This window comes from Panthera onca, chromosome A1, assembly GCF_046562875.1.
Source record: "Panthera onca isolate mPanOnc1 chromosome A1, mPanOnc1 haplotype 2, whole genome shotgun sequence".
Lineage (NCBI taxonomy): Eukaryota > Metazoa > Chordata > Mammalia > Carnivora > Felidae > Panthera > Panthera onca.
This window is the reverse complement of record NC_138339.1, coordinates 70,413,090-70,439,873: the sequence shown is the minus strand read 5'-3', so window position 1 is coordinate 70,439,873 and position 26,784 is coordinate 70,413,090. Positions and strand designations below refer to the sequence as shown.

At 33.9% G+C, this 26,784-nt stretch overlaps 1 protein-coding gene across 5 annotated transcripts in view; it reads left to right on the top strand.

Moving 5' to 3' along the window:
* Positions 1 to 26,784, top strand: part of FER (FER tyrosine kinase) — a 439,195-nt gene that overhangs the window by 98,828 nt on the left and 313,583 nt on the right. For all 5 annotated transcript variants that reach the window (XM_078447626.2, XM_078447631.2, XM_078447633.2 and 2 more), the window contains one exon: positions 13,723 to 13,845. In XM_078447626.2, coding sequence (XP_078303752.1) covers positions 13,723 to 13,845 — 123 coding nt within the window. The remainder of the gene's footprint in view (positions 1 to 13,722; positions 13,846 to 26,784) is intronic.

Genomic DNA, 26,784 nt, shown 5'->3' with positions numbered 1-26,784 from the left:
GAAGAAACTAACAAATTCTTGTTGAATCACCCATACAAATTGAAGGCTTAAAAATTATGGTGGATTGACTGCTGATGAGTGGAATGGAGGTGTGGGAGTACATTAGGGAGATTTTTCAAGCAGCCATATTGGGATTCTTGAAGCTGTTCCCAGGTTCTGAAGTCGTTCACAGGAGTCTCATGTTGGATTTAGATATTCTCTTATAATGTTAGCTCTCTTTAAACCAGTGGTCCTCACTGTCTCCGGGGGACATTTGACAATATCTGGAGACATTTTCTCTATCAGGTGGGAAGGCACTGCTGAAAGCTAGTGGGTAGAGGCCATGGATGCTGCTAAATGTCCTGCAGTGCATAGAACAGCCTCCTGCAACAAAGAATTATTGGGTGAAATGTTAATAGTGCCAAGGTTGAGAAACCCTTCTGTGAACAATAGAGTTGGGTTCATGGCACAAAATGGATAGTAGAGTTTCTCAACTCTTGTGCAGTGACAAATTTCATTTTTTGATTTCTGTGCTGGTGAAGGAATATGACATAAATTACTCCTGTTTTTTTTCTTCATTCTGTTGCTCCCCCAAAATGTATTCATTTATTCATCAAAATATATTTATTGTATATTTCAGGTTGCAAGGGTGAATACCTTCAAGATGTTTATGGTAAAATTGATCAACTTATTTTAATAAACAACAAGAAGGATGAGCATAGAGATATTGGAGTATAATAGGGTAAAATTAAAAATAGTTACCTGATATAAGCTTATGTAAAATAAGAGATTTTATGACTAAATAATAATTTGTTTTATTGCTTTTCAGGGTATAATGAGAACAAAACTAGTTCTACACATAAATCATTATTTCTTAATTATGGTGATGAAGCAATGAAGAAAAATGTAATAAATTAAGGATAATAAATCTTTGATAATGTGGTAGAAGATTTTTTTTTGTGTAGTAGAAGATTTAATTGCTTACATCTTACTGAGGCAAAACTTTAGCTATATTTCATTGAACAGTGTCTAAATTCAGGATAGGGGTTTAAGAGTAAGCTTTTCTCAAGAATCTTATTCCAAGAATGAGTTATTCAGTGTGTCTATTGGCACTGTTAAAATAGTTTAAGTTATTTCCATTAAATATATGTATATGTGTATGTATGTGAGTATAATCTATAATATATACATATATAATATAATATAATATAATATAATATAATATAACATATTATATATATTATAGATTATACTCATATACATATATATTATACTCACATACACACACATATATATTTAATATAATCCAAAGTCTCACTTTATTTTTACCATAATATTAGTGCTTTAAAGTTAAACTAATTCCTTTCTTGAGACATTATTAATTTTGTTGTTGATTGTGTTGAAATATTATGTCCAATAGAAATGAATGAAACAAATGAACAACATTGGAAAAGTAAGTTCAAATGACCAATAGTCCTTTGACAATTAAGGAAATATCAATTTTTATTTTTATTTTTATAAAAATGATTATTTATTTATTTTGAGAGAGAGACAGAGAGCTTGAGCAGAGGAGGGACAGAGAGAGGCACAGAATCCAAAGCAGGCTCCAGGCTCTGAGCTGTAGCAGTGCAGAGCCCATTGTGGGGCTGGAACCCACGAATCGTGAGATCATGACCTGAGCTGAAGTCGGTCATTTAACCTACTGAGCCACCCAAGCGCCTCAAGGAAATATCAATTTTTAAAAAGGAAGGTATTTCACCTACCAGACTGGCAAAGATTAAATAATTTGATAATACCCGCTCTTAATGTAGGGTATGGAGAAATAAGCCCTCTTACAAAGTCTTGGCAGAAATGTAAATTAGTGTAAGCTTTTTGGAGGATAATTTGGCAATATATATCAAAATTCAACTTGCTCATATCCTTTGAGTTAGAAATTGTATTTCTAGAACTTTAGCTTTTAAGTAAGCAAAGATATACGTATAAGCATAACATGGTGGGTTGCCTTATTTTGAATCCTGACAGAATGGGTTATTACTTCTGTGAAACTGGGCAGATTACTTAGTTCCTTTGTGTGTCATTTTCCTCAGATATAAAATGGTAATAATAATGGCACCCAACTCATAGTGTTGTTGTAAAGCTCATGTGCATGAATAAATGTAGAATACTTAGATTAGTCCCTGGCACAAAGCCAGTTCTCTGTATTGGTTTTTGTTGTTTTTGAATTATTGCTTGGGTGGTTTTATACATTGAGGACTCCAAGCACAATGCTTAAGTTTTTCAGGGGCTTTATGGAATACTTGAGATCTGAAAACTTTTTGTTAATTCCTAAGTATGAAAAGAATACTATGTTACATGTTATACTATGTCACTTTCATTAATTATTAAATTCAGTAACACAAAAATATTTCAAAATTCATAGGTTAGGTTTTATTTTTTCTTCTAGTTAACATACAGTGTTACATTAATTTTAGGCATACAATAAAGTTAGATTTTAATATCTGCATATGAATGTGGATTTCTGAGAAATCACATTTTAGTATATATGATATTAATTTGGGTAGAGACCAAGGACTATAAAGGTTTTAAAACAGTCCCTTTGTTTTGTCAAAACACTGGAAATATCTGAAATATTCACTCATAAGGGATTAGTTGAATTATGGTATATCCATACCATAGCCACCATTTTTCTATATTATGCATGTTTTAAATAGAGTAGGATAGGTTTATATATATAAGCCTGCATGGAAAGATCTTCAAAGTATATGGTAAAGAGCAAAAACAAGTTACAGAGTAATATTTATGGAATGAATCTATTAATTTAAAAAATAGTACATATATATGCTTGTATATATGTAGATCATATATTGGAATGGAGGTGAATGGATGAGGTGAGTAGGGAAGCTTGTTGAGGCCAATGTTTATAGTAATGTTAAATAAATGTGGTTTTATTTCTCAAATCTTTGCAGTTTTATTGGTTAGCCTCTCTCCAGAATATTAGCTATTTGTTTTTCCTCCCATTGTGTCAGTTCCTTATCCTTTGACTAAATGTTTGTCATTGAAGCACGTTGCTTTATATAGTTTTAGAATAGAATACTCTCAAAAGCTCTATTTGAAAATGAAAATACTTTATGGCCTGTGCTTCCCTGGGTTCTGTGGTTTTCCTGAGCCCATCCAAGAGCTGTAATAAGAAACAGTATAGGAAAACTTCAGAATCATTTTGTTTTGTTTCGCATTCCTTTATGTTTGTTTAAGTGGTCTGGTGACCCTGTCCTTTGTGAAGTTTCCATTAATTTGGAAGTGAGAATCATTAGTATTTGATTCCTGAAGAATTTTTCTAATAATGCAAGTCATACTGGCAATCTGCCAGACTACTGACTAGTAGTGACTATGAAACAAAGGAAAAACTGGACTACATTTCTATTGGACTCTTCAAAATTTTTGGCTAGATGTCAGATGTTTCAAATAATTAACATCTTTGTTGAATGAATGAGTGAATGAAAGGGTTTTATGGGGAGATTTCAAGGAGTTTTTGAATAGTGGATCTCATCATCTCTGGCTTTATGTCAGGTTCACTTAAGGAGCTTTAAAAAATACTGATGCCTGGGACCTAACTCAAAGCAATTAAATCAGTAAGGTCTGTGCATTGGGATTTTTTATGAACTCTCCAGATGATTTTAATATGTGGACTGGATTGAAAATCTGTGCCATAAACCCGGTAAAATTGTGTGTAGAAATGTGTGTGATACTTTCTGGGGGTGAGTCCATGCACATTTTCAGAGGGCTTCATGACCCAAAATGGCTAAGGACTGCTGCTCTACTGGAATATGTACCTTTCATATATAAAGAGTGTCTTTTTGTTAAACCTTTCTAATGAATTTATATTCCTCAAGTTGTATAGTGTTACTGGAGAAAAATTAGGATTTTTACAATAGTCTTACTGGATTTCCTTTTTGACTCTGTTTTTTCTTCTCCTCTGCCATACTTCTGGATCAGTGTTGAATTGTAAGATATTTGAAGCTCAAATAGATACCCTTTCCCTAAGGTAATATTTTTCACTTTGCTATTCATAAAAAGATACCTTTCATTTGGGGGGGGGGTATCTTGTTTTTGTTTTAGATTCCTAAATGTTACATACAAATTGCTGGTTTTATTAGTAGAAACTTACTCATAAATTTAATAATTTATATTCTTGGTTCCTATTATGGTACCATGTAGATTTTTCTCAAATAAATGTAAGAGGTTCTGAGATTATTACACAACTAGTATTTATATCCAAAAAAGATTATACATTGTCACAGCCTGCTCCTTTTTCAGGCTTGATGGAAATCTAATGTTGCAATAATAGTAAATGACTAAGTTACTGCATTTACCCATCTAAATATGTGCCACGAAGCATTTTATCATACTCCCATTATATGTATCAACTATATTTATAAAGGTGTGCATATATAGAAGAGTTAAATTCAATTATTTGCATGTTTATTTCCTTATAGGAAATTTTTTTGCATGGTAGATCAGGATATGGTGGAGGGCTGCTTCCTCAGCCTCTAATTGTTTCTAGCACTGGATGCCCACGATTGTACACTTCCCATCACACATGCATTTAGGTTGTATTACCTTCAGGCTTCAAACTGAGGTTGTTTCCTTTGTCTCTGTGATTTACAGCCTCTCTCCTTCCCCTTCATCACACTTCCCCCATCTGTGTCTGTTTTGAATCACTGTTCTGTGCCCAATTCTAGAAAAGAAACTATACTTTATTGATTTTAATCATCCATTTATTAAGATTATATATGCAAATATTTCCTCTCATCTAATCACTATTTAATTGAATAATTTGGAACTCAGTAATTTTAGTTCATCAGAATAACTTGAAGAAGGCAGGTCTATAAAATTTTGAACATTAGAAGAAGTTATGTAAGTGTCTATTACATTGGTTTTAGCATTTGAGATAAATGAGGCATCCATTTATGATCTGTGGCAAACTTAAAGCAGGGTAAATGGAGTTACTACCTATTAGTAGGTAATATATTTGAATTCCAGAAGATTGTGTTAAATACTCTTGTATTCTGAACTAAAGCCCAACCTCAAGCCTCATGTTTCCTGGTACATTTTTTCAAAATTTAAAGTCAATGTGTTTAGCTTTTATAATGGGATATAGATAAGATCTCTTAATTGAAGAATGGTAATTATCTATGTAGAAAAGTAATTCCCTTGGATTTTATGGGATATGAATTAGCAAACTAGTCTGTGGGCCAAATCCTGTTTGCTGCTTACTTTTATGCAGTCTGTGAGCTAAGAATACTGTTTACATTTTTAAATGATTAAAAAAATAAACAGAAGTATTATATTTTGTGACACATGATGATTATGCGAAATTTAAACATCAGACTACATAAATAAAGTTTTATTGGAACATAGCCATGCTCATTCATTTACCTATTGTCTATGGGTGATTTGTTACTACAATGGCAGAGTTGAGCATTTGTGACGGAGACCATTATATGGTATTCCTATCACTTCACACTACTCCTTGGTGCACTGCAGATCTCAGTGACACAGTTATAACTGAATAGCATTTTGAATGCCTCACATATTGCTGTACTACTGCATTTTAATGGCTTTTTATTATCAGCTTGTGCCTATCATGTCAAAACAAAAAATGGGAGAACAGATTTTGAGTGTTATATTTTTAAAAAATTAAAAAAATTAAAAAAATTTTAATTCCAGTGTAGCTAACATATAGTGTTACGTTAATTTTTGGTGTGCAATATAGTGATTCAACAATTCTGTATATTACTCAGTGGTCATCATGATAAGATGATAAAAATCCACACTGGAGTGTGGATTATTTTGTTATTGAACTAGATGGGAAAATATTGTGTTTATTATGCAATGACAGTATGGCTGTGCTAAAATGATACAATACATGTTGACATTACCAGTCTAAATACTTATCTCAGTATTCCCAACTCACAGGAGAGCACTAGTCAGAAAAATTAGAAAATTTAAATTGGAATACCTCATTACAGCAGACTTTCTTCAAAAAATATGAAAATAAGGATGCAGTCAAAATAAGTTTCTGGGTGGTTCATTTGTTAACAGAGCAAGGAAAGTCATTTGCCAGTGAGTGGTGAAATAGTGTCTCACTGTAGCAACTAAGGAAATAGGAAATGTGTCTAGAAAAAATAAACTTGTTTATGTTTGTTAGTCTTTAAGTGAGAACATTTGCTTGAAGAATTAAGAATATTGGGAGCTACATCATTAGTTAATTTAAAAAGATAAATGATTTCAAGTGGTTTTCCCTGTCTCTTGATAAGTTAGCAGGTGTGATCAAAACTGCTCAGTTTTTGTTTACTTGAGGAGTTAATGCCAAGTTTGAAGTTACTGAAGAATTACTCTCTATGAATAGTCTATGTGGATCAACTACAGACAAGAATATGTCTTTTTTCAATTATCTGTCCTAGCCACTAGGACTTTGGTTGTGAGATATGCCTAACTCATAAGCCAGTCAACCTGTGGGACAATGGAAAAGCTAGAGATGGAATTCTAACTTCACAAGTAACTGAGATCTGACTGGTAAAGCTGATCTTCTGAAAGTGATATATACCATATCCCTGGCTCACACCAGCCTTCTGTGCCTTCTTTCTCTTGTTTACTGAAGATCCAGGGACTGGCTTCTTCTATTTTCACTATCTGCTGCCACATATTTGTTGAAGGAGTCCACTCCCCACAAAACATGGCTGAAGATAAGCATATAGGACCTGAATGAGTTATGGTTCTTTAGTTGCAAGCAAAAGTAACCAATTCTGGAAAATTTAAGGAATAAAAGCCCATTATGAGAAGGCCATCAAAAGTCTCCCAGAAACAACAAGGCCAAGGACATGAAGAGAAAGCAGGCAACTCTGTGCAGCAGGAACCTGTTGACCATAGCAGATAGCATCCACACTGCATGAATGAACTAGCACTCTCCCTGCATAAATAGACTCCAGAGACTTTTTCTCCACTCCCAACTCCCTGCAAAAAAAAAAAAAAAAAAAAAAAAAAAAAAAAAAAAAAAATATATATATATATATATATATATATATATATATATATATATTGTCAAAGAAGTTGAGAAAACACTAAATCACTACAAAGTGAAGTGGACCGTCTTAAGATATGTTACAACTGGTGGTGTTAAAAATGTATGGATCAGGAAGAGGCTTAGTTGAGCAAATTTACAAAGCTTGTGAAGATTTTAGGTGTTCAAATCATAGGGTTATTCATTGTATTTTTCATCAGCAGGTACTTCATGGAAAATATTTGATTCTAATCATATGTTCTTAAACTAATAATGTCAATAATGACTTTCATTTGCTCTCATGGACTTGACCATCATCACTTCCATGAATTTTTTTTTCAAAAACTGAAATTGAATATCTCCACTTGCCCTGTGCAGAGAATTCTGATGGTTTAGAAGTAGTAAAGTTTTCTTGTGTCAGAGCCAAGACTGAAATTTTTCTAAATAATTAGTATTTCCCTCAACCACTGTTATTGAGCACTAAATTCCAAAAGCTTTGGAAACATTAGCATGTGCTAAAGATTTGAATATTTTCCTAATGAATCCAACCTAAAATTACAAGGTAACACAGTGCTTGTATGCAGAATTTATACTGCAGTACAAGTCATTTAGATGACAACTAATGTTATTTGAATCACAGGTAATGTCAGGCTATGTATATATTTTTTATGCCATCAAACATTAAAACATGAAGCAGCATTACCATTCCCACCAAATTTGAAATTGGTATATTTTATTTTCTAAGCTTAAACTGCATTTCTAGCAGTGAGTTTTGGACCTCTATGCAAGTATTTTGGCATTTTAAAAATCCATAAAACTATGCAATTGAGGAGTTTCCACCTAACTTTCAGTTAGGAGTGAGGCGTCTGCAGTGTAATGACATGCTAAAAGGCATGCAATATAATATTATAAATGCCTTCTAAGCAATAACTGTACTCAATTAAAGTCATGTGCTTATGATTGATACTGATATTTGCAGTACCCATCAATGTGAAAAGACACTTTCAAAGATGAAATAAATTTCATTATATATCTGCTTTAACAAGTGTACATTTATAGTTGTTTGATGATAAGCACTAACTTTGAACCCCAAGGAAGGGAAATATTATAACCCTCAAAATATCCTCAAAATAATATTAATACACTGGTGTTACAATACATTGTACCCATTTATTATTACATTTTGAATTTTTCAATATAATATTTGTGAATATTTGTTTTCTCTTTTGTTATGTTAATACCTACATTATACCCATAATTTTGCCTCTTGGTGGCAAAACCTAAAATGTTTATTTTTCCGACCTTCACAGAAAGTGTTTTCTGACTCTTGTAAGGAATGACACCAATTTAACCCATTAGACTGTTTGAATCAACCTTGTCAATCAGTGGAATGATAAATACTGCAGTACTTCCATGTTTCAAGCAGAACTATGGTTTTATCAATTTTGGTTTTGGCTGTTCTCATGTATAGTCTTAGCTCAAGTTTGGTCTTTGATTGAACATGTACTGCAATTATGTTAGGTTGTGTTAGAAGAATACTTTTTGTGTGAGTGAATGGTAAAGATTTGGAAATATGTAAAATATTGGAAGCTGGTGACATGTTAAAAGGATATTTTGATTAAGGGACACATGCCACACAGAAAAAGGCAGGTGGATTTGTTGGTTGGGGGTAGATTAGGTTGTGTGTTAAGAGATGAATATATTTAATAGAAATTCCTAACATTTGCTTGATTAGGAGCTATCTTCTGTTTAATCTTGAGAAAAACTAATAAAGCTTTGTGTCATGGTATAGAAGGTCATTCATAAATTCTATGCTGCTGCAATTATGTTTTAAGAAAGAGATCACAAGAAATGTTTTATTTCTTCAATTTATGTTGCAGTAACAGGGAAAAAGAGATGTCAGAAAAGTTACTTCAGGCAGCTCTACCCCTTTTCCAATTATTTTTTTTAATTAACCCAAATGTCACAATGAATGTGACAGCGTTGGAAATTTATAATTTATACTTTTTTAGGAAGTTAGGTCTCTGTAAGAGTGCTATAAAATTTAGATAATGATGGCCAATGGTTTGAAGATAGAAAAGTTATTGTAGAAGTACCGAAAATTTGTTATTGTCTACAGTGTTGTTGGCTTTTGTTTTGTTAAATACATTAAATCTTTAAAAATTATCTAACTAATGCTTGCAGATGATAAAATCCATAAAATCTTACAAAAAGGATGTACAGTGAAAATTGAAGCTCTCCTTAAAACATTTTTTTTTTATATTTTATTTATTTGAGAAAGAGAGAGAGAGTGCACACCAGTGCGCGAGTGAGGGAGGAGCAGAAAGAGAGGGAGACAGAATCTGAAGCAGGCTCCAGGTTCTGAGCTGTCAGCACAGACCCCATGCGGGGCTCGAACTCATGGACCGTGAGATCATGACTTGAGCTGAAGTCGGATGTCTAACTGACTGAGCCACCCAGGCACCCCAAAGTTCTTTTTAAAGATACATTTCTACCTTCTGGTGTTAATTGGTTAAAAAAGTCATGTATTTTTCCAGACTGTAGAGACAGACATACACATGTATATAAATTGTTTTCTTGACTTAAGTGGGCTCATTCTATGCATACTTTTTTTGCATTACCCTCTTTTTAAAATATATACGAAATATTAATAGTGCACAGTGTTTTAATGCTTACATGTAATAAGGTTTATTTAATGTAGTTATTTATAGATGGGTATTTATTTCTAATTTTTTCTTTTTGCTAAGGGGTGGATACAGATTTTGGTAGGCTGAAACTTACAAAATTGGGGTGGGTGTGTATGTGTGTGTGTGACATCTTAAAACTCTAGTGACTTACAAGTGTAAAAGCAAGTGCAGACTCTGGGAAGAGATCTTGCAAGTGTGCTGCCTGTAGGTTAAGTGTTATTAGCATCACAGAGAGTTCACCTTTCGTTATTGTGATTATAAGCAGTGCTTCAACAAATATCTTTGTTTTTATATCTTTGTGTACTTGTTGAACTATAGACATTAACTAAATTTTATGAGGTGAAATTACTAATACAGAGGATATTAGTTGTTAAGTCCATACACTCAGGATCTAAGGTGCCTGGACTCTGACATGTTTTTCCACTGACCAGCTCTTTCACCTGGGACAAGATCCTTAATCTCTGTGGCTCAGTCTCTTATATGTAAATGGAGATAATAATGATGTTATAAGAATGTTATGGATTTAAGTACTTATAAAGTGCTTGAAACTATTAGACATTTAGTAAATGTTAAGTATTATGTCAGTTTTGTGAATTTTTTTTTAAGGCAGTGTCATGACATTTAAATGTTTTGAGTCATGTTGTTTAACATTTACTCTAAAGATGTAAAGAATAAGCCATTTGGACTGTTACTAGTGTATTTGTATACAAACATATATAACAATGACATCATGGTAAAGAGTGCTCTGCAAACTATCCTAACAGGTATTATGATATCGGTTCATAAAGTATAGTTACTAGAGTGTTTTCCTCTTCACTGGATTTTCACTCCAGGTTTTTTTTAGGAGGATGGTTGTAAAGAAGGGAAAATGGTTTCCCCATATAATTCCATTCTTCTAAGATCATTTGTCTTTTCCACTTTGAGTTTACAACTATGAATCTTTAGAGATGTAGAAATATTAAGAAGTTTTGACTTCAAAGACTTACTGAGTTTTGTTTTGTTTTGTTTTTAATTTAGAAAGACTTTTCATAAAGGTCAGTTATGCTAAGGCAGTCAAAAAATTAAAGCCTCGAGAAGAGGTACCAATTTCTTGACATGATCAGGAGCTAGAAAAGGTAGAAACAGCTAATATTATTATTCTCTTCCCTCTGCTCTCCTCATTTCCTTACTCTTATCTCCTTTCTTTCTTCCTTGGGCCTTCTGGCCTTCATTGCTAAATGTAGTAGGTGGTGAATTCTAGCTGACAGAACAGACCTGCCAGGGATCAGAAGTGTTGTTAGTTCTTGTAGGCCTTTGAGTTTCTAGTGCCTTTCCAGCTCTTTAGAGAATCTAGTAAGCTGTGGTAGGTTTCTTTCTTTCTGGTTTAAAGTTGTTATAGCACAGACCAGGAATTTGAGGAGAAGAGAAATCAAAAGTACCAACCCATTCTTCTCACAAATGAGCTGACATGTACTAAAAAAATTTAGCCTATATAAAACCTCAAATTTAATTTCTCTTTGAAAGCTTAGGTGATGTTTTTCAGGAGGCTAAAATGACTACTAAAGGAAGTAGAAAATCTTAGCAGATTTGGATTTTAATATACGTACCTTGCTAGAGGTACCAATGATGAATGGGGTCTAAGGTAGTTTAAACTTGCCGATTGACTCTGGCTTTCACCTCTTTCCTCCTTTCCTAGCCTGTTTCAGAGTAAAAATAGCAAGTAAAAAGAGGGCAGTGCTAGGGAAACTGATATTCACCACAATCAAATGTCTTCCCTTGTCCAAATGATAAAATATGAAGGAATCAATAATAGAATTTCTCATTTTTTTGCTTCCTTTTTGATATGTAATGATATTACTACTGTTAAATCACATCAAATCAACATGTATGTACATATTTATGTGTATGCTTATGGACATACTTACTCTTGTACCAAGGATGATAAAAAAATACAAGCTTATATTAATTTCTTATGGAACTGAAAATTTTCACATTTCTGAAAAATTAACGTTGGAAATAACATTGTTTTGAAGGGAAAAACTTTTTTAATTATGCGTGGCTTCTCTATTTTTTATGTAGTATGCTTGCAGTATTCCATTATTTTACTTGCCCTTAATTGTGAATAATGCATAAATAATAAAAAATGTAACCTGTTCTTGAATTTTATTTATAATATGTTCAATTCTGCCTCTGCCTTGGGAGCAACATTATTGTTTTGCACCCACTGTTAACAAAATATTCTTAAAGGTGGAAGGCAAAACTTAAAGTTACTTCTGAGAAAAATGTTTTTTTTAATGAAACTAATGAAATTGGTTAATAATATAAGGTTACACGTATAGAGAACATGTTATGCTTCAAACTCTGTAATAGTAACTTAAAAATATGCACAGAATCACAAGAACTCTTTAAGTTAGGTGTTAAATTGATTCCTATCTTATTAACGGAGGAAATGGAAGTTTAGAAAAGCTGAGTGAATATTGAAAGTGAGGGTGTCTGGTTCTAGAGCTGTTGTTTGTCACACAAGAATAAGGTGCTTTACAAACTGCAGTAGAGACATAAAGTGGTCAACACAAATACTTCTCTTATTCTGAGGTGGGAAGGTGAAGTGATTAACTTGATGATACAGCTGTTACAAGGAAAGGAGTCAGCCCTGTACTTCCAGTTATGTTCTTTGTCCATTTTCATATTAGGTTGTCCTTTTTTCTAAGAGGGCTTTTGCTTGTAATTTGCACTGCAGATTATTTCTTCCCAGTTTGACTTTTGCTTTTGACTTTCTTTATCATCTCTTTAACTTCCAACATATTTACATTTTCGTAGAGTTGGATTATTTAATATTTTCTTTTGTATATTTTGGATTTCATGTTTTGCTATAAAAGGCTGAAGATAAAGATTTTAATGTGATACAGTAGCTTTCTGTGGTTTTTTTGGTAGAAATATTTCTATTCAGGACCAACTGCATTTTATGCAACCAAAAATGATCTGGGCTAAAGTTCATATTAATTTTGTTTATTTAATTGTGTTAATATCTATATGGAAAGTATCCCTAAAGCATTAATATAGTGTATGAAAAGAGAAATCGCTTACTATCCACTTAAATTGCCATTCAGCTAAACCTCACTGTCTCTTCTTTAAAATAAGGATAATACTATCTGATTGGTTGTTGTGAGAAGTAAATGAGAGAATACATGCAAGAAATCCTGGATACCATATACTCAGTGCCTACTAAGTACCAGTCATTACGTATACATTACTGTATTTGATCCTCAAAACAATGCTTTGAAGCAGGTATTCCTGCCCTCAGATTACAAGTGAGAAAATAGATTTAATGAGCTTATGCAACTTGCTCAGCATCTCTAAAAAGTGGCACAGCCAGAATGTAAATAAATGTTTGTCTGAAAATAAAAACCATGGTCTTTTCACTACACTCTTCCTGAAACATTATTGGTTATTTATTTGCTTAAATCCTTTTTTTCTTTTTATTATTTATTATTATTTTTAATGTTTATTCATTTTTGAGAGAGCATGAGCTAGGGAGGTGTACAGAGAGGGGGGGACAGAGGATCCAAAGTGGGCTCTGCTCTGACAGCAGGGAGCCCAATGCAGGGTTCAAACTCCCGAACCGTGAGATCATGACCTGAGCTGAAGTCGGACGCTTAACTGACTGAGTCACCAGGTGCCCCCAATCCTTTCTTCCTTTTTAATTTTCTGTTTCTGTTTCCCTTTTTTATTAATGACTGAGACTCCTAGACTGTCCGAGAGTACTACTTGTGATTACTGAAATAGTCTTTTCTTCACTGTCCAGTAAGGTTGCCTGCCACTAGCCACATGTGTCTGTTTAGCACTTGAAATATGATTAATGCAACCAAGAAACTGAAATTTTACTTTAATTTACTTTACATTAAATTACATGTGGCTACTGCTTTGGACATCACCACCTTAGATGTATGAAATGTATAGTGTGTTTGTATAAAGTGAGTATAATGTATTGACTAATAATGAGGAAACTGATCATTCTAGGTTGAAAACCTTAGCAGAAGAACTTATGCAGACACAGCAGATGCTTTTAAACAAGGAAGAGGCTGTCCTGGAGCTAGAGAAGAGAATTGAAGAATCTTCTAAGACCTACGAAAAGAAGTCTGAGTACGTAAAACAAAAATAATTTGAAGGAAGAAAACTTAACTGATGTAATTTTACAGAATGCTTCAGTTACATGGTATTATGAACATAAAATTTCTAGAAGCTGACATTTCATTTTAAGTACAAAACTTTGTATTACTGAGTTACTTTATAGGACTCTGGAAAAATGATTCTGGGTTTTGTCAATGTAGTGTCCTGATCAAATGTCTCAATATTTTAACAATTTGAACTATTTTCTGAAAAATCCTGTTAAAAGTTGTCTTTATTCCTCTCATCCGTGTCCACCAGATTCACTGTGAATTCCTTGTTCAGAAAGTGGCAGGTCAATGTTCTCTAGAAATTGGCTTCCCCTGTGTTAGAAGGAAATAAACAAACTTATTAGAAAATAGCAATCTGCTTCACTTACGAAAATCCTTCTGAGACTTGCTATGCTGTTTTGTTACTGTTGTTTCTTGCTGATTTCTGGATCTGTAAATATCTTCCTAGATCCTCTTTACTTGTCTGTGGATACTGTTGTTTTCACTGATTTCAATAATTATGTTTTCTACCATTTTAAAGTTTAAATTTTGATCTATAACTTAAAATTTATAATCTGGCTTTGGTTATTGCTTGCATCTCCAACAGGTGTTACTGGTATGGTTTCTCTACTCTCTACTCCTGACTAGAGTATATACATTTCTTGCTATCATACTCTCATAACTGGGTTGGCTTATCAAGATTCTCAAGGAAATTATGATGTGTCGAATTTCTCTGGTCTATACTTGCACTTTCTACATAACTTCTAAAATATTCTCCACTTCTTTCAAGTTTCTGATCCTCTTATCTCCACCCATCATTGTCAGCAGTTGGATATCTTCTCCATTACAGAAAAAAAATAGAATCATCAGGTGGCAACTCCCTTATTTTCTGTGACTAGATATCCATATCTGCTGCATTTGTACCTATTCTCTGTGCTTACTTCCATAGAGGAACTGTTCCTTTTCTCAAGTCTATTTCTTGTACCTCTTTTTGTATCATGTCTTCTCATACTTTCTCAGAAATTTTACATCATTTTTTATATTAGATTTACCTTTTCTTCTCAATTGGATCCAATTTTTTTTTTTTTAATTTTGTTTATTTATTTAGAGAGAGAGTTCATGTGTGTGCATGTATGGGGAGGGGCAGAGAGAGAGGGAAAGAAAGAATCCTAGGCAGGCTCTGTGCTGTTAGCACTTGAACCCCACAAACCATGACCTGAGCCGAAACCAAGAGTTGGACACTTAACTGACTGAGCCACCCAGGTGCCCCAGTGCTCATTTGTTAAATATTCTCAAGTGTTGATTCTTAAAACAATTTCTACATCTCTGCCCACCCCAGATAACCCTTCTATATTTTCCCCCAACTGCCTTTGCCTATTGTTTTCTTAGTCATACTTGTTCTCCGAGTGATTATATTCACTCATTCTTCACTCATTTCTTCAATTCCTACTTAGTTCTCAACCCATATATATCTAGCTTCTTCCTCGTCACCACTGAAATAGGTATCTGTAAGATCTCCAATGACTTCTACATTGCTAAATTTAACAAGTATCTTACTTGACATCCTCTCAGTATCTGATTTTGTTGACTACATGTTCTTTTTTTTTCTGTTGGTGTTTTGGACCAGATCTTTTGCTTCTCTTTGTGGCTACTCCTTTATAAACTCATTCTCCTTCACTAAGCCAGTCTATTTTGGAGTTACTCAAGGAATGGCCTTAGGCTACATTCACTCCCTAGATGGTTTCCTGATGATGACCCACATTTATTACTCTTGCTCAGATTTTTCCTCTGAACTCAATGTCCATGTAGTCAACTGCCTATTTGACATAACTCCTTGGATGTCTTAGAAGTAAATTTCCCATGTCTAAGGTTGAACTAACAGTCTCAACACAGAGATGCCTGGGAGGCTCAGTCAGTTGAGTGTCTGATTCTTGATTTTGGCTCAGGTCATGATCCTAGGGTGGTGGGATTGAGCCCCATGTCTGGCTCCGTGTTGAGCATGGAGCCTGCTTGAGATCCTCTCTCTCTCTCTCTCTCTGTCTCTATGTCTTTCTCCTTCTGCACCCCCCCCCCACTTGTGCTCTCTGTCTCTCTCTAAAACAAAAAAAGACAAAACAAAACAAAACAAAAATTCATATATAAAAAAACTTTCAATACAGCCCAACCCAATACAACCTAGTTCACTCTTAGTATTCCTTATTTCAGTGAATGGCAACATAATCTATTTTATTATACACCTTAGAATATTAGGGGCCTACCTCTCCCACTTATACTATAGCTCTTATTCCAACTTGGTATTAAATATTATATTAGAATCAGTGAGCTTTTTAAAGATGAGAACAGGAAAATTTGAGTTTTCTGGGCATTCCTTTAATATGTCTGGAAAATTTTAGTATTGTGTTAATAGAAGATTCTATTTGGGTTGTAAAAACAAAATGTATCAAACATTACCCATATAAAATTCAAAAAAAGAATTATATTTTGCTTTTCTGTCTTTGGGAATAATCTCTTCATTTGTTTACAGATAACCAAGTGGTTCTATTTTTTATGGTTTTGTAAATACACACATTGTAAATGACTCCTGTTTTAAAATTTAGTAGGTATAGAGAAAGACCATAAGATGGCTGACCCTCTCATTAGCATGTCTACGTTGTTGAAAGAGACAATCTTTAAGGGGTTGTCTTAATCTAGAAATTGTGAGATTCTTTGATTTTTGTTGTTTTCGTGACTCAAATCTTTGACTCTCTTTTCATCTACATAATGAATGTGATCCACTCTCTTACACCTATTTATATTTATCAGGAGATGATAATGGGAGTATAAGGAAAGGAGGCTTAAAGAGTGGTGGATATCTGGGAAATAGCATTTCCTGAGTTCTTACTCAGTTCCACATGTTATGCCAGATGTTTTATATATATTACCACACTGAATGTTAGCTTCACTACTCCTTTTGTGTATTTACCTGTATTTTCCCTTTAAGACTTAGAGAATTAAAAAATATTATAATTACATATCTAGTCAGTGGTAGAAAACACATGAGTTCTTGACTGTACAGCATCTGTCTTTTTGATCACAGCATCTGCTGGATCTTATTATTTTAATAGTGTTCTTATAAGGGTAAGTTAGAAGAGATAAGTATGTCAGATAATTCAGGGGATGAGTTCTGTTTAGCTCTTTGTTTTCATGGAGTTGTCATTATCAGCTTCATAGCATAATCTTGAAAATGTTAAGCACATTTATATAACTAAGCAATCATTATGAAATTTCATTAATTTAGATATTAGTAGGGTTGAAGTTTGTCTTTGATTTATATGTTAAAATATTTTGCTGAACAGGGGTGCCTGGGTGGCTCAGTCGGTTAAGCATTTGACTCTTTGATTTTGGCTCAGGTCATGATCTCACTATTCATGAGTTTGAGATTCTCTGTCTCCCTTTCTCTCTGCCCCTTCCCTGTGCTCTGTCTCAAAAATATAAATAAATAAACTTATTATTATTTTTTTTTTTTTGCTTAGCAAATAACCTGAAAGGGGTTCTAGTGGAAATATTTGCATTTCAGTTTCTTAATAATTCATAAACATTTCCTTCATATATGTGTGTAAATCTACATATATATTTAAATATACTTAATATAATTAAAAGCAATTTCAATCTAGTTTTAGAAATAGATTTACAATAATTTTTACTCTGCAATACTTTTTTAGCTTCATATGCTGTTAATTGGAAGTATTAAAAACAATAAGACAGAACCACAGTTCTTCACAAATACTAAAAATATCCTATAAGTTAGATATTTACACTTTTAAATTATTGCAGTTATACTGAAATTTTACCTAACAGAAAGCATTATTCGTTCTATTGAAATACTAAGGAACTAAAGTTAAAACCTTTAAATTTGAGTTTAACATAAATGTCTCTAAAACATTTTATAGTAACAGTGGAAAAAATAAATTATATGAGAAATCATTTGATAGCTTTCATTCCTATAATTGAATAATATATAGTGAAAAATAAACTTAAAGAATGGTTTTTATGTGACATTAAATTCACACTAACAAGAGTAGAGTTTTACCTTATATAAATAATGCAGGTCTCAACTGAAATGTAGCTATTGTAGAATTATATTTTAGAAAATAGAGTAAAAGGAATAAAACCAACCACTTGAAATGGTATAATTTTAATACAACACAAAGTGTCACTGTAGTATACATAACTTTACTCATTACTTCTAAAGCATATTTATTCAAATGGAAGTAATATTAATCTTCTCCTGATTTATGACCCTTGACTACTGTATTAGAAAATAGTTTATGGGAAAATACATCATGCATATGTCATTTATGACTCAGGGGCATAAAGAGCAAGTAATATTACTACTGGTTTTAATGCTTGGCTTAATTTCCAAAAAGTGAATGATTATTTGATTTTGTGTTGTTTTGTACTATTATCACTTAATAGTTAAAAATACTTTATATGTTATAAAGTCATACCTATTACAGCCTTTCAGAATCTTTTTTTAATTTTTAAAAATGTTTCTTATTTACTTTTGAGAGTGCATGTGCAAGAGAGAGACAGACTCTGAAGCAGGCTCCAGGCTCTGAGTTGTCAGCACAGAGCCCAATGTGGGGCTTGAATCCATGAACCATGAGATCATGATCTGAGCCAAAGTCAGACGCTTAACTGACTGAGACACCTAGGTGCCCCAAAGCCATGCAGAATCTTAAGAGATTATTTGTTTCAACCTCCTTGTCTTTCAAATTATGTAACATCTGAGGCCCAGAAATTTTAAGAGACTTGCAAAATGTCACATCGACCTTACAGTTCAGGTAAGACTTAAGTTATCTAGAGTATTATAGAGTGTGCAAATTCAGGGACCTTTTATTTTTGTCTCCAGATTTAAAAATTATGTATATTACAAAGTTGTCCTACCTAAATAGACAATACATTCAATAACATTTATTGCATGTCTGCTAGGTGCTATGAATACAATGAAGGGTAAGATATTTATTGTCCCATGTTTTATGAAGCTTACACTTTTGTGGAGTAGACTAATATGAACAAGAAATTAACATTATGATAATTGCTATAAAATAAGGAGTTCAGATAAAAGAATAATAGAGGAACACCTACTTAAGATAGGTATTCTGGGGTCTCCCAGAAATTGGCATTTTTACTAGCTGTGAAGGACAGAAGTTGCCCCCCCCCCCCCCCCCCCCCCCGGGTGACAAATGCATGGAAAGAGTAGTCAGAGATAGGGAGTAAGTTGCACATGTAAAGGTTCTGATCTCATCTAGGTTTTAAATTTATTTATGGTTTCCTATTGTGTTATACAGTCATTTATTTTCTATAATTTTTTTCTTATAATATGTATAACTTGTTTGCTCAATGGTGTTATAAGCATAAAAATCATTAATATTGTCTAGTATAGTGATTACAGTAATACTTTTAAAAAAGTAACTATTGAACAAAAGCAAGATGTTAATGTATGTGAAACTATATCATTATACATAAAGCTCAATGAGATTAATTGGAAGTAGCTAATGTTGCTTATTAATTTCATGACCAGACATGTTGATTGAAGACAGTTAGGACTAGGGATGCCTGGGTGGCTCAGTCCGTTAAGCATCTGACTTTGGCTCAGGTCATGATCTGGCATTTCATGAGTTCAGGCCCCGCATCGGGCTCTGTGCTGACAGCTCATAGCCTGGAGCCTGCTTCGGATTCTGTGTCTCCCCCTCTCTCTGCCCCTCCCCTGCTTGTGCTCTCTCTCTGTCTCTCAAAAAATGAATAAATGTTTAAAAAAAAAAAATTAAAGAAAAAAGTTAGGACTACAGCCATACTATACAGCATCTACCTCCCCACCAAATCTCATTGTTTTTCCAAACCACTAAACTAAAACCCAGAAATTTATATTTTAACCCTAATTTTTGGTATTAGCATAGTGTCTCAGAATGACTAAGTGATTGCCAATATGATACAATATAATTATTTGGAACTCCTGAGAGGAGAATAAAAAAGGCCTATCTCTAAAACAGATTATTTAAGAACCCAAGGCATATGAGATGATAAAAACCTCACCTACCAGAGGAAGCATGATGCAGCAGCACTGATATACATTTTAATTAAAGTTTTTATTTTCATATAATTACAGATTGACCTATAGTTGTAAGAATCAATACAGAGAGATCCCATGTACCCTATGCTCACATCTCCCCTATGCTCACATCTCCCCATCTTGCAAAACTATAATATAATATTATAATCCAGATATTGACATTGATACAGTAATGGAACAGAACATTTTCATCATTGCAAGGATCGTTCGTATTGCATTTTTATAGCCACACTGCCTTCCATCTCACACCCTTTTTTTAACTCCTGGCAACTGTCTTCCATTTCTACAATTTTGTCTTTTCAAGAATGTTATATAAATGGAATCACATTGTATGTGACCTTTTGAGATTGGCTTTTTATATTCATCATAATTCATCCAGGCACTTTCATTCCTTTTCATTGTTAAGTAGTATTCCATGGTGTGTATGTTAGTTTTCTAGGGCTCCCATTACAAAGTACCGCATACTTGGTGGCTTAAACAAATTTATTCTTTCATATTCTTTTTTTTTTTTTTTTAATTTTTTTTTTTCAACGTTTATTTTATTTTTTGGGACAGAGAGAGACAGAGCATGAACGGGGGAGGGACAGAGAGAGAGGGAGACACAGAATCGGAAACAGGCTCCAGGCTCTGAGCCATCAGCCCAGAGCCTGACGCGGGGCTCGAACTCACGGACCGTGAGATCGTGACCTGGCTGAAGTCGGACGCTTAACCGACTGCGCCACCCAGGCGCCCCTATTCTTTCATATTCTTAAATGAAGTGTTGGCAGGCTGGTTTCTTCTGATGGCTTTGAGGGAGAATCTGTTCTTTGCCTCCCTCCTAGCTTCCCTAATAGCTGGCAAACCTAGGCATTCCTTGGTTTATAGAAGCATCACTTCAATCTGCCTCCATCTCCCGGTGGTATTCTGGGTACTCTTCTCAGTATCCAGATTTTCTTCTTCTTACAAGGACACCAGTCATAAGAATTAAAGGCCCAAATCCACTCCAATATCACCTCATCTTAATTAATTACATCTGCAACAACCCTATTTCCAAATAAGATCACATTTTGAGGTTCTTAGAGGACACAATTCAACTCATTTGTCTAATCATTCACCCTTTGAAGAACATCTGATTTGTTTCCAGGCTTTGACTATTACAAATAATGATGCTTCAGACATTCATGTACAGCTTTTTTTGTGAATGTAAGTTTTAATTTTTCTGGTTTCCTACTAGCAGTGTATGCGTGATCATTTTCTCCTCATCCTTGGCAGCATTTGATGTGGGTCATCTTATTGTATTTGAGCCATTCTAATAGATGTGTACTGATACCTCATTTTTTTTTATATTGAGACTTTATTTTTTAGAGTAGTTTAACTTTCATAGAAAAATTGAGGGGAAGGTTCAGAGATTTTCCATATATCCTTGACCCTACACATGCATATCCTCCCCCGTTTTCAATACCTCTCCAGAGTGTTATATTTGTTACAATTGATGAACCTACAGTGACACATCATTATCAGCCAAAGTCCTTAATTTAAATTACATTTCACTCCTGTCAGTTTGAACAATGTGTAATGACATGTATCCATCATTATGGTATCATACAGCATAATTTTTGCCAGAAAGCCTCTGTGCTCCAGTTATTTATCCCCCTGCCCCAATTCTCAACTGTTGTCAACTGCTGATCTTTTTATTGTCCCCATAGTTTTGCCTTTTCCAGAATGTCATATATTTAGAATCAGTCATTATGTAGCCTTTTCAGATTGGCTTCTTTCACTTAGTAATATGCAGTTAAGTTTCCTCCATGTCTTTTTGTAGCTTGGTAGCTCATTTGAGTGCTGAATAATATCCCATTGTCTGGATGAATCACAGTTTATTTATCCATTCACCTACTAAAGGATATCTTGGTTGCTTCCAAGTTTAGGCAGTTATGAATAAAGCTGCTCTATGTACATCTGTGTGCAGGCTTTTGTGTGGATGCAAAATTTTAATTCCTTTGAGTAAATAAAGGAGTGTGACGCTTGATCATATGGTAGGAGTATTTTTACTTTTGTAAGTAACTGCCAAACCATCTTTTCGAGTAGCTGCACCATTTTGTATTCCTACCAGTAATGAATGAGAGCTTCTATTGTTCCACATCCTTGTCAGCATTTGATGTTGTCTGTGTTTTAGAGTTTGGTCATCTCATCACTGGATAGAGTTATCTCATTGTTGTTTTAATTTGCATGTCACTGAGGACACGTGGTGTGGGGCATCTTTTCATATACTTATTTTCCATGAGCATATCTTCTTTGGTGAGGTGTCTGTTAAGTCTTTGACCTGTTTTTTAAATCAGGTTGTTTGTTTTCTTATTGTTGACATTTAAGAGATCTTTGTGTATTTTGAATAATAGTCTTTTATCAGACGTATGTGTTTCCTATGTTCTCTCCCTGTCTATGTCTTATCTTACTGTTCTCCTGACATTGTCTTTCACAGAAAAAAAGTTTTTAATTTTCATAAACTGCAGTTTATCAATTATTTCTTTCACAGGTTGTGCCTTTGATGTTTTATCTAAAAAAAAGCTCTCACCAGACCAATGTCATCTATGTTTTCTCCTATGTATCCTCTAGGAGTTTTGTAGTTTATGTTTTACTTTTATGTCTGATCCATTTTGAGTTAATTTTTATGAATGATATAAGGTCTGTTTTTGATTCATTTCTTGCATATGGATGACCACTTGTGCAGCACCATTTGTTGAAAATACTAACTTTTCTCCTTTATGTTTATCATTTTGGAAGACCCTATTTATTATTCAGGGTAAAGTAAAGGTGAAATAGTTTAGTATAGAGATTATAAATGCCATGAGAAGTCATGTTTAAAAAGAGCCTTTTCTCTAAACTTTATATGTGGTTTAAAATTTTTTAATTCATTATTTTTATTGAAGTATAGTTGACATACAACATTGTTAGTTTCATGTGTACAACATTGTGATTCGACATTTGTTTACATTACAAAATGGTCACTATGATAAATCTAGTTACTATCACCATATAAAGTTATTACAATACTATTGACTGTATTTCCTCTGCTGTACTTTACCTCTATGACTTACTTGTTTTATAACTGGAAGTTTGTACCTCTTAACTTCCTTTGCATATTTTTCCTGTCCTCCTATCCCCTCCCCTCTGTAACCACCAGTTTTCTCTCTGCATTTATGAGTTCATTTCTGTTTCTGTTCTGATTTGTTTTTTAGACTCTACATATAAGTGAAGTCATACGGTGTTTGCTTTTCTCTGCCTGACTTATTTTACTTAGCATAATATCCTCTAGGTCCATCCATGTTGTCACAAATGGCAAGATTTCGGGCACCTGGGTGGCTCAGTCGGTTGTGCATCTGACTCTTGATTTCTGCTCAGGTCATGATCCCAGGGTCATGGGATTGAGCCCTGCATAGGGCTCCACCGTGAGCATGGAGCCTGCTTAAAATTCTCTCTCTCTCTCTCTCTCTCTCTCTCTCTCTCTCTCTCCCCCACTCATATGCTAGCTATTTCTCTCTGTTAAAAAAAAAAAAAAGTCAAGTTTCATTCTTTTTTTATGGCTGAGTATATGTTTCATTATGTAGATGTATATTTTTTATATATATATTTTATAAATTTATATATATATATTTATATATATTTGGATAATATATATCCACACAACACCACATTGCCTTTATCCATTGATTATTGATGGACACTTAGGGTGCTTCCATATCTTGGCTATTATAAATGCTGCAGTGAAAATGCGGTGTGTGTATCTTTTTGAATTATTGTTTTTGTTTTCTTTGGGTAAATATCCAGATTTGGAATTGCTGGATTGTCTGATATTTCTATTCTTTTTTTTTTATTTCAACTTTCTGTAATGGTTTAATCCCTTAAAAATTTTATTTAGTATTTAAGGAAGCTAAAACTAATTTATGTGATACAGTCATTTTCTGGTTGAAAAATACTTCTAACTCTTTAATATTTTTCTCTTAAGTCTATATCCTAGTTGTTACTGGCTATGCATACTATACAACCATATAATGTTTCTTATATTTCAGCCATTAAAAAAAATTATTTTAGGTAGAGACAGAGAATGAGCAGGGGAGAGGAGCAGAAGGAGAGAGAATCTTAAGCAGGATCCATGCTCAGCACAGAGCCTGAGGTAGGGCTTGGTCCCAGGACCCTGGGATCATGACCTTAGCTGAAATCAGCAGTCGAACACCCAGGGCAACTGGGTGGCTCAGTCAGTTAAGCGGGCCGACTCTTGATTTCAGTTCAGCTCATGATCTCGTGGTTCGCAGTTCAAGCCCCACATCAGGCTCTGTGCTGACATTGCAGAGACTGCTTGGGATTCTCCCTTTTCTTCCACCTCTGCCCCTAACCTGCTGTCTCTCTCTCTCTCTCTCTCAATAAATAAATAAACAAACAAACAAATAAATAAATAAATAAATACACAAACAACAACAAAAAACGGGTGGTGCCCCTAGTTTAGTCATTTAAAATGGACCAAAAACAGGTATCATCTCTCTTAGGGTTTGTGTTAGTTTTCTATTCCTGCTGTAATAAATTGCCACAAACTTGGTAATTTAAAACAACACAAATTTATTCTCTTATATTTCTGGAGATCAGATGTTGGAAATAAGTCTTGTGGGCCTAAAAGCAAGTTGTTGATGGGGCTGATTTCTTCTGCAGGCTCTTGGGGAGAATCCACTTTTCTGTTTATCCAGCTTCTAGAGACTTTCCTTATTCCTTGGCTCTTGGCTCCACATCACAGTGCCTTTTCTCCCCCCCCCCCCCTTTTTGTTTTTTGGTCACATTGTCTTCTCTGACATTGTCCCTTTTACTTCTCTCTTATCAGATGCTTATGTTTATATTGGGCTCACCTGGATAATCTAAAATAACTTCCCCATTCCACCATCCTTAACTTACAAAACTTCCTTTTGCTACTATATAAGGTAACATATTCCTAGCTTCTGGGGAGAAGGGTGTAGTCATTTTTGGGGGCCTGCTATACAATTGAAGAGATATTCAAATGTAGGTGTTTTGCTCCCATAAATGTATTTCTTTGAATTTTTTGTCCTAATATTCTATTCATATTTCCTATTTTGTAATTATCGCTCCTTATTAGTCATTTCATATTTTATTTTTGAAGTTTATTTTCATTCCTTTAATTATTATTATTTTTTTATTTTGCATTTTTCCCTATTGGTCTTTAGGAACTTGATTTACAGAAGGTTAATGGTAGTAGTAATGGTTTTAGAGCATTATTATTTTCAAGTATAATTTCCTATTAATTGGTATACTTTTGTGAAATCATTCACCCTCTTTTTTGGACTCATTCTGGAGATACATAAATACATGTTTTTACCATCTTACTTGGTACATTTTAAATTGTGCCCTATCCTTTTGTCATGCAATTCTTTTGGTGGTGAGGAGATACAAACAAGGAACCTTCAAGAAGCTTTAAGTTCATGTGGGTGTAATTTTTTCCAGAACTCAGTCCTTATGAATTTGTGTTCACAAAAGTGGCCTTTAAAAATGAACTTTCTCTGAAGAGATTCACAGAGAAAAAGATCTATAACCAATTTATTATGAAAAAAGGACTTACTACTTAATATGCAAACCAGCAGGAATTTATCAGGAAAATCTGTGTGGATTTAGAACGCAGTTCACGGATTGTTGAATGATGATGATATAAATGATAATTGCTACTTACTGAATTCTTACTATGCTAACAAGTTTTTTAAATATTATCTCATTGTATTCAGAACAACCCTGACAATTTGGTATTATTATCAATTTTTCCCATGCTAAAACTGAAGATGAGAAAATCAACATGATTAAGCCATTAAATTGAATCTGTTCTCATTTGATATAATTATACTCTTACCATTATGCCATGATGATTTTACTTGGGAGGTAGTAATGAGCTCTGACAGTATGGTATATCCTTCTTCATTACTTTGGCCATGAACTCCACTGGTTAGGGGGATTTGTCTTTTGAACATTGCTAGGTTTCTGTTATAAATAATCTTGGGCTGCCTGGGTGTCTCATTTAAGCATCTGACTCTTGATTTCAGCTCAGGTCATTATCTCATGGTTCATGAGATTGAACCCTGCATCAGGCTCAGTGCTGACAGCGCAGAGCCTGCTTGAATTCTCTCCCCCTCTTTCTCTCGCCCTGCTCACCTTCTCTCTCAAAATAAATAAACATTAAAACAAAAACTTTTCTCATTAGTTCTTTTCCCAAATTTCACTCAATTCTCCACCTGAGTTCTCTTTTTGTCAGTTTCACCTGAAACTCATTGCAGTATAATGAGGAGATTTTAGCTCTCCTAATAGCATTCCCTGAGGTTGTACCCTGCTCAATTTGATTGAAATTGAGTTTTCAAAATATCGATCAACATTGTATGTATAAAAAGATCTCTCTTAGTGGGCATTTCTTCTGCCTATGATTACTTATTCAATTAGTATCGATCCATATAAATTCCGATTTAAGAAAGTAACATTTTCTGATCTTATTGTCCAGTTTCGAAGTTTTCCCTTATTGACAGTCTGTTGTCATTTACATATTAATTACCTATTTTCAATGATACATGGCACAGTTCTGTAAGATATTAGTATACTATATATGACAGTGTTTCTAGAGGTGTTTGTTCTCCACCACCACTCCCTGTTTTCTTGTGGCTTTAATGTGGGTGAATTAGTTTGAAATTCCCTTTGGGGCAGATTTCAAGGTATAAAAGGTCACAGAAAGGCAACATGTGGCCTATGTAGTTCTGTAAAGAATTGGGGAAGTATATTATCTTTATAGTGATGTATTGGAAA